Genomic DNA, 9,819 nt, shown 5'->3' with positions numbered 1-9,819 from the left:
TTCAACAGTATATAAACTACGATTTATTTTTGTATGTTTCTTAGATAAGTCATTGCTTTCCAGTAAATTTTACATTCTTTTTAAAAAATTTGTACATAAAATAATGAAGTACAAAATAATAATCATATTGTTTCTAAAATAATTTGGTAACTCTGATACACTCCATAATCTCAAAGACGGATGACATAAGATACTATTTTTTTTAGAACTTCAAAATTTTATAATTTTAAATAGATTATTTTGTCTTCCACAAGTATCTCAATTATTTTATCTAAATTCTATCATTTTAGTAATATGTCAGCTATTCTGTCTAAATTTTATAATTTTTAGCAATATATAAACTACTATTTATTTTTATATGTTCTTAGGTAAGTCATTGCTTTTCAATAAATTTTACATTTATTTAAAAAACATATACATAAAATGCTGAAGTACAAAATAATAACCATATTGCTTCCAGAATAATTTGGTAGTTTTGATATCCATATAATTTAAATAAATAAATTATCAAACAAATATTTGTTCAATTCTTTGTTTACATTTATTTTGTATATTTTCTTTGTTTTATATTATAAAAATAAACTTTTTTTTTCTAATTTTTTAGATTACTTTTAATATTAAAAATAAAAAACATAAAAAATACATATTAAAAAAATTAATTTTAATATATTATTAATATAAAATAATTTTAAACATATATTTAATAACATAATATCATATTAATAAAAATAATTATTTTTTATATTAATCTAAAAGAATTAATATAATTACATAACTGCCTAAAATATTTTTTACTTGGTCAAAATTAATCTCATACAAAAAATTATTAATCTGTAACTAACTAAAATAATAAAGCGCCATAATCATCCCTAAAAAGTAAAAACAGAGCAACCAACAAAAGGAAACTAAAACAACCTTGCTTCAACGATGGAAAAAAAATTTAATTAAAATATATAATTTTATTTTCAAATGTTTACGTATGTGAAATTTATTTTTCAAAAACAGTAATCGAAAATAGCAAAATACTAAACACTTATGGTGAATGCTATGTTATTTTTAACGTGGTATTTAACTAACTCAAACAATAAATAAATAATATTTAATAAATTTTAAATATTTTATTTTTTATTTTTAAAACTAAGATAGGTAATTTAGGTATAACAGTAAAAACACCGTACAATTTACAATACTTATTTACGCCTTCACGGATACTGGTAGTATGGCGGTGGTGGTGGAGGTGATGGAGGTAGAAGAGGAGGAGGTGGTGGAGGTGGTGGTGGTGCTAGCGGCGGTGGTGCAGTTGTTGAGCAACCAAAGGCAGCACATTGAACCGGATGTTTATAAAAAGCGACACATTCCTGAAGGGACCGTTGCAGCGGCCTATAAGGAATACAGTTCTTGCGATCATCACTATCTGGAAGCTTCAAACACAGCGGAAATTCATCGCAGAAGTAGTTACAGGAGTACGTAAAGTTTTGCAGCCTCGGCAAGTTGCACACACTCTCGGGAATGGTGCCAGACAGCATGTTATGCGCCACGTTCAACTGTTCCAACTTCTTCATCCCTTCAATTGATTCTGGTAATTCCCCAACGATCTTGTTGAAGCTCACATCAAAAACTGTTACTCTCTCCAACAACCCTATCTCACGCGGTAAACAACCCGTTATCCCGCTATTCGTAATTATGATCTCGTTCAGCGTGTCCTTCATCTTCGCCACACTCGACGGGAAACATCCCCTCAGATTGTTGTTGGCGAACACAATAACCGAGGCCGTTGAGTTTCCGAAATTCTTCGGCAAGGAGAACTGAAAGTTGTTGTTGTTGATGAAGAGCGCGTCGAGTTTGAGGTCGAAGAGGCGCGTGGGAATAGCGCCGTGGAAGTTGTTGAACCTTATGTCTAAGTATTTGAGAGAAGGGAGGCATAGAACAACTTCTGGAAAGGGGCCAGAGAGATCGTTGTTGCTGACGTCAAGCTCGAAGAGGAGTTTGAGGCCGTTGAAGGTTGTTGGGAGGGAGCCACAAAAACGGTTAGAGTTGATGTGGAAGAGTGACAGGTCAGTTAAGAGGCCAAGTTGTGGCAACGAACCAGCTATGTTGCCATGGTTTAGGTCAATTCCTGCAACGGTGTATATGTGGGGGTTATCCGGTGCTGGTGCACAGTAGACTCCGGTGTAGTTACACACGTGGGGTCCACACCAGTTGAGGGTCATGTTCTTTGGGTCTGAGCCTATTGAATGCTTCCATGCTTGGAGTGCTATGTAGGCTTTTGAGAGCCTCGGATTTAGTTGAGGGAGGAACCGATAAGGGTTGTGCTCTTCCTGGTATTCAAATTGGTGTGAAGGGTTGATGGATATCAGAATCAGAATAAGCTGACTTAGGAAAGGGCCTAATTCTCTTTTCGGAGAATGAGAGGCCATTAATTAGTTTGGTTTATATTGGAGAGAAACTTTGATTTATATATAGAATGTGTCGTTGGAGAAAATTTTTGAGTTTGGTGGGCTGCAAATTCGTATTCGCTCCCCTTAGAATTAAATAATGCTTAATTCTTTTGGTTAGACATTTAAATAAACATCTAATTATATTTTTTAGGAAATGAAAAATGTGACTTAAACATCATCATATCCTTGGCTTATTTAATTTCTTTATTTGATCTATTTTATGTTCATATTGAATTGGCTGTTACCTAATAAAATTACAGTAATTAGGTTAGCTCTTCTACATCTCTTTGAATGCACTTATCTAGTTAGATTTTAGCATCAACTTTTCTATAAATGGCCTTAGTTTTTGGCACATATTTTGACTTTTCTACTACTTTACTCTGCCTTTTTGGCACACATACTTTAGTACGTACTCACGCAAAAATTGGATAGGCTCGCAACTATACATAATTATGAATAATATATAATATAATACTATAATCTCAATTTAAGATTATTCTATAGTGTGAATGTATTACTTGTTTTTTTCTTCTTATTCTATGTACTCTTTTATGTTCTTTTGTAATTTTATTACAACTTAGCATGAACTGTCAAGCATTGTAAACGATTAATTGAAATGTTCATGTTGGGTTTTTGTAGATGGCTGTAAGAAAAATTGGTGGCTGATCTCACCAAAAACACGGTTTTTTACCATACTTGATGTTTTTTATGTAAGCAAGTTTGCTTTTTATTTCCTTTGACTATAAATTAAACTAGCAATTATCATATTGACTTTTATATTTTATTCTTCGTTTCTTTCTATTGACCTAGTAAATGGTCATAATTTTAAAGGAAGCCATTTAGATAAAAATGTCTAAAACGTCTTTTTTTAAAGATATTTTTTAACAATTAAAATTTAATATATGTAATCAATTAAATCGTATTATTTTTATCATAATTAGATTGGACAAACAAAAAATCAATGAATCAATTTTTAAATCGGTATAAATTAACATTTTTTATAAAAAAATGACTATAATATTTTTATTATAGAAAATAATTAAAATACTTATTATATATATATTATATATATATATATATATATTAATTTTGAAAATCCTAAATTTTAATTCCATGAACGGCGTTGACAGAAGAGAAGGGTTCTCAAAATTAATATTAACGGATATAAAATAAGAGTATTTTAGTTATTTTTATAATAAGAGTATTATAGTTATTTTTTAAAAAAAATATTAATTTGGATAGACTTAATATTTAGTTCATCGATTTTTTGGCTAAATCAATTTGTATAATTTAATTTGACAAAAATAACACGATTTAATTAATTATTTGTATTGAATTTTAATTATTAAAAAAATTAAAAAAACATTTTAAAGTCTTTATGTGAGTGACTTTCAATTTCAAATTAGGGGAGAGAGATAAACTGGTAGTTCTTGTTTAATCATGTTACAGTATAATCAAATAATCATTGTTTTCATGTTAACACCCTTCATTGTTCAATATTTTGGATAAATTTTGCGATCAATTAACACCCATTGTTCAATTACATACGTCCCTTTTGTGCAAGTATCTTTCAGTCGTTTCATTTTCTTCGTCTATTAACAAAATTAAATTATAGTAGCGCCTGCTGATATATATTAGTTAGTTGCCTAGTTGTTATATCAGTTTATGTATTAATGCAAGTGGCATTAATAAAAGTGTCATTATAACTAAAATTTGTTTATAATTCAGTTTCTTTCAGAATCACAGTATATGAAACCAGGTCTTCAAATTGAGCTAAGCCAAAGACGGTAGAGTAGGTGAGATTAAGGGGAGGATCAAACTTAGCTACAGGGTCTATTCAAGTATGCTTGAAATTTAAGAAAAAAAAAATAAAAAGAAAAGAAATGAAAATCTTTTTAAGGCAGGTGATCAATATCTTGTGATTTGAAACCTGTAATTTATTTAATCCCACTTGTAGAGGAAACTTATCATAAAGGACAGAGAGCCAATCAAAGTCAAGCACAACAACTCAGTTTTCACTTTTGGATTGTTTTATATGATTGAGTTTTATTAATTAGAGAAAAATAATTTTTGTCTACATTTCTTCTTTTTCAATTTACCTTTTGTTTTTTAAAATTTACATAAATATGTTGTTTAGATTCATTAATTGATTTATAATGAATTTGTTTTGGAGTGAACAAAAGTTTCTTGAACTCTGAAGAAGCTAAGCATTTCCTTCATATTTAACAGGGTAATCAAAGTATAGATCAGCGGCTCAAATATCTGAAAAAAAGCACTTTAAACACTTAATTAATAAGTTACATTAAAGAGTATTATTTCACTATTCTTTGGAGAAAAAACATATATGTGGAGCTAGTTTAGTTCTATTAGTTTTTATAAGCTATTTTGTAAGAGACATCCTATCATCCTATTCAAAGGTCTTTTTTTTTTAATATCAGTATTAGAATATTATCGTTGAATTTTCTGATTTATGATGAGATTGGTAGATAGATGATTAATCTGAGAAGAAAATATATTTAATATTATTGAAAAATATGAAAATGTTATCTATTTTAATTTACAATGAAAGCCTTATTTAATTATTTTTATATTCAAGACTCGTTAACCAATTCATAGTTAATTAGGAAAGAAAGGGGGAACATTATGCTCGAAGCTTAGAAGATAAAGATAAACACTAAACTTAGAAGAAAAAGATAAACACTAAGAGCCAATATTTAATGAATATCGTTAATTATATAAGAGAAAACAAGAAACGTCAGATTAAATCCATCACCCTCAAATTAAATAATCTTCTTGTGAGAGTGTATGAAAAATATTTAGAAGATCAGTAAAATTGATTATTTATGACCAATAATATCGTTAAGCTTAACTATGCTATTGTTTAGTGAAACTTTATTAGGGTAACCATGATAATGCTTATGTATGTATATAGTTTGGAACAAGCACGAAAAAAGTACAAGGCCGTCAACGAGAAAACGAGGCTAGTATAATAGTACTTTTGGTTTTCTAGAATGTCGTTTGCTGGAGTCAAAGCACCATAACCAAACTACTTAACTAGACTAAGTAAAAGTAATTAAAACACAGAACACACATGATGTCAGCAATATATACATCTTTAAATAAGTTTCCTTTTAATAGAAATATCAATGTGTCGCTCCTAACCATTGACAAATGAAATTAAATAATTTTATAAAATCATGGATGTTGGAAAGGGTATATATGAAGGTTCGTGGCAGATTGATATTGATATGTGTGTTTGGTGAGTGCAATAAGGTTGTCGTTGTCTGAGTTGGAGAAAAGCGTAAAGAAGGTTGGAAAAATGAAAACTCGGCTGGGAAGTGAATCAAGTAAAAATAGGACTATAATTAATTGGTTTGATTTTTCACACATCTCATGGTACGAGAAACTTTCAATGTCAAATGAATTGTCAAAATCTATAAAATAAGTGTAAACTACTGTTTATTATTACGCTTTGATTTGTTGTTTAACTTTTAATATTCGATAAATTCTCCTTTTCCGGCTAGGAAGGGTTTGAAATCTGCATGTTTAGGTTAGCGTTTACCCTCTATCATGTATTCATTTAAGTTGTAATGTAAACCTTGCCACGCTGTAATTATGATTGCAATATGCCGTTTGTTTATGTCAAATGGTTGCATGTTGAGATTTTTTCAAGGAATACTTAAATAGTTAAATCAATGCCCTATTATATGACAGATAAGGGTCTGCATTTGAGATATTGACTCAAAATAGCTTCCATGAAACTATATTCCATCTGTTTCTACCACATCGATATTAAACTTTCTATTTATACACTAAAAATTAATCATCAATTCAGTTATTAATATAAAATATATATTAAAAATAAACTATATAATATATATATTTATTTATTTATAAATATATAATTATTTTTTTTTCACATAACATTTTTTCATTATCATATATAGTCATAAAAATGTTATCCTAAATCACATGTTATTTAGATTAGATGCATGTTCATAACATAGTAAACAAGAAAAAGGGTCTAAAAAGATACACTAACTAAGGTGCCTGTTACTTCAATTTTTTTATAAATTAAATATACGTAATAATAATAAATATAAAGTTAATTAAGATGCCAAATATCTTACATTCTAATTAAAAAGTTTTGGAGGCGAGTCTTTGAAATAGCAAAAATATCTATATTTTTATAAATTTAATTATTTTTTTAATCTTTATAATTTTAAAAAAATTTTAATTATATTTTTATAATTTTTTTAATTAAATCCTTACACTATTTTTAATTTTGTAATTATATTCTTTTCATATAACGAATATTTAAATTAACGAAATATTTTTCCTAAAAAATATGTGGTCAAAGATCTAATTAAATTTTAATTGTAGATATCTTTAATTTATAAAAAAATATTTTATTAACTCTAACATTTTTTACACTAAACATAATAATTAACCACTTTTATAAGTTATACATAATAGAGGATATTTCAAAATAAAAAAAAATTGTGACAAATTTCTCCTAGAGGCGCTATCCTTTTTTTTCTTGTCTGGTATCTTTTAATCTGATATATCAAGGATTAATCCACTGCAGTACGTTCTATTTAAGGGATTGTCGTAAATTGTTGCATGCACAAGGTGGAATTCAGACCCCAAATACTTGATTAAACAGACTAATATTTTTTTTTTGGTATTTTGACGGGACTTAACACCCAAAATAATTAAAAATTAAGGATAAAACGAGGCAATGATACTCCTTTAGTATCATCATCTATAGTGTTTCTTAGTACTTGTTTAAATGCTATTATTTTGAAAAAAAAAAGATTTTTTTAATAATTTTTTTTTTATTTTTTAGCGTGTTTGGCAAATTTCTAGTAGTAAAAGTAAAAGCACTAAAAAAATATCTTTTTTTAAAAGCTGTAATTTACATCTTTTTTTAAAGATCTTTTTTCATTAAAAAAAAGATGTTTTTTATATAATAAAAAAAATATTTTTATCTCGTTATACCCAAACATAATTGATAGATATGTTGAGTCTGCAGCGGAGTTTTGACTTCTAATAGATAGAAAGTAATATGAAATTGAACACTACCCACAATAATGCACTAACTATAACAAAGCCAATACGAGAAAATAGGATGTGAATTAACTTTCTTTCTTGTTTTTTGATGATGTTTCAACTACATTGTTACAGAAATATATATAATATCATCTATGCTATTATTTTAATGAATGAGAATAAAATCCTCCTATGAAAACTCCCTACAAGTTCTTTTCTATTAAAACTCCTTGCAAACCTTATTTTACTCCCTAAGTTTGCTCTTAACCTTTCTTTTATTCTCACAATTCTCCACCTCGTTCACAATTTGAAATCTACTCAAATTTTGGACGATCAAAGTGTGATATTCATATCTGGTTGCATCATTTTTACAATGACTGCCTACTTACCCTTGTTCAGGATCAAACCAATCGTAGTTCCTCTATTTCTCCATGTAATGCCTAACATGAAACAATATTGAGCAATTCCAAATAGTGTTGGAACTTATTTTCTGACACTACTTTAGTCAACATATCAGCAAGATTTTCATTTGTATGTATTTTTATAAGAGAAATGTTACCTTTCTCTATAACATCGCGCATGAAGTGATATCTTACATCAATATGTTTGGTACGAGCATGATGAACCTGGTTTTTAGCCAAATGAATTGCACTTTGACTATCACAACTCAGATTCACGCAATCTTGCTTCAACCCCAAATTATCTAGAAGACTCCTTAGCCACAATGCTTCTTTCACCCCTTCTGCTATTGCCATGTACTCTGCTTCTGTAGTAGATAGTGCCACTGTAGGTTGTAATATCGATCACCAACTAACTGGAGCACCTTGTATTTTATATACATAACCAGTTGTAGAACGTCTTTTATCTAGATCACCAGCATAATCAGAATCAATAAAGCCGCTGATTTGACATGATTTTTCACTAAAGCATAAACATGTGTCAATGGTACCCTTCAAGTATCTTAATATCCACTTGACTGCTTCCCAGTGTGTCTTACCCGGGTTTGCCATGAACCTGCGAACAACACTGACTGCCTGTGAAATATCTGGGTGTGTACACACCATAGCATACATTAGGCTACCGACTGCACTTGCATAAGGTACACTTTCCATGTAAGCCTTATCCTCTGCTGTTGTGAAAGATTGTTTACCAGAGAGTTTAAAATGTGGAGCCAACGGCGTTACCACCGATTTAGCATTTTTCATTTCAAACCTTTCAATGACGTGCTCAATGTATCCTCTTTGGCTCAAAAACAATTTTTGTCTTGATCTCTCTCTTTTAATTTCCATGCCTAATATTTTTCGTGCAGCATCCAAGTCTTTTGTTTCAAATTATTTATCAAGTTGAACCTTTAACATATCTATCTCTAGGATGCTTACGAATGTATACACAACAATCATAATTACTTCTGGAAAAATCTTGTTTTAACATAAAGGAGTCAAATCGCTTATACCATTGCCGAGGAGATTGTTTCAATCCATATAGCGATTTTCTCAAGTGACATATCTGACTTTCTTTACCCTCAACCTTGAAACCCTCAGGTTGATACATGTAGATTTCTTCCTCTAAGTCACCGTGCAAGAATGCAGTCTTCACATCTAGTTGTTCCAACTCAAGATCACCATGAGCGACAAGACTTAAAAGCACCCGTATGGAAGTGTGTTTCACCACAGGAGAAAATATCTCATTGTAATCAACACCTTCTTTCTGTGCAAATCCCTTTGCTACTAACCTAGCTTTGAATCTTGTACCATCTGACTTAGTAGGATCTTCTTTTCTCTTATACACCCACTTACAACCAATTGCAGTATTTTCCACGGGCAATGGGACCACATCTCATGTCTTGTTCTTATGAAGAGATTGCATCTCTTCCTCCATAGCGACAAACCAACTCTCTCTATCTTTGTCTTTAATAGTATGTTTGAAGGTGACCGACTCATCATCCTCCACTGAAAGTGCATAATCTACCAAGTTTACCTGTCCATAATGTCTCAAAGTCTTGTCTGACCTGAACTTCTGAACAAATTTATAATTCCTCGTTGGCCTAGTAGATGCCAAAGAATCCTGCTGCTGCTGTTGTAATACATGTGCATTTTTTCGCTGAATTTTCTCATGATCAAGTTCATCCTTTGCGTCATCTCGAGTAGCATTAGGATGCTCCACCTAAACATTACTAGAGTCTATTTGTTGGTATTTAGACTCTATCTCCACCACTTGAGTATTTGAAGTTTTTCCAACATCACCATCATCTGACACCATATCTTTAGACAAAGCTACCATAGATCGTTCATCAAAGGTAACATCTCTGCTAATTACAAACTTAGAATCA

General features: G+C 30.0%; 1 protein-coding gene across 1 annotated transcript; it reads right to left on the bottom strand.

Annotated features, from left to right (window-relative positions):
• Positions 1-1,118: 1,118 nt before the first annotated feature.
• Positions 1,119-2,417, bottom strand: LOC130950840 (leucine-rich repeat extensin-like protein 6). Its single transcript, XM_057879436.1, has one exon. It carries the CDS (start codon positions 2,415-2,417, stop codon positions 1,203-1,205), a length of 1,215 nt encoding a protein of 404 aa, XP_057735419.1. The 3' UTR covers positions 1,119-1,202.
• Between the last annotated feature and the right edge of the window lie 7,402 nt (positions 2,418-9,819).

The sequence above is a fragment of the Arachis stenosperma genome, chromosome 9 (genome assembly GCF_014773155.1).
Source record: "Arachis stenosperma cultivar V10309 chromosome 9, arast.V10309.gnm1.PFL2, whole genome shotgun sequence".
Taxonomy (NCBI): Eukaryota; Viridiplantae; Streptophyta; class Magnoliopsida; order Fabales; family Fabaceae; genus Arachis; species Arachis stenosperma.
This window is presented reverse-complemented; position numbering and strand designations above follow the sequence as displayed.

What these genes read in the sequence shown, in the direction of transcription:
- LOC130950840 (XM_057879436.1), bottom strand. Translation starts at nt 2,417, where the DNA reads ATGGCCTCTCATTCTCCGAAAAGAGAATTAGGCCCTTTCCTAAGTCAG.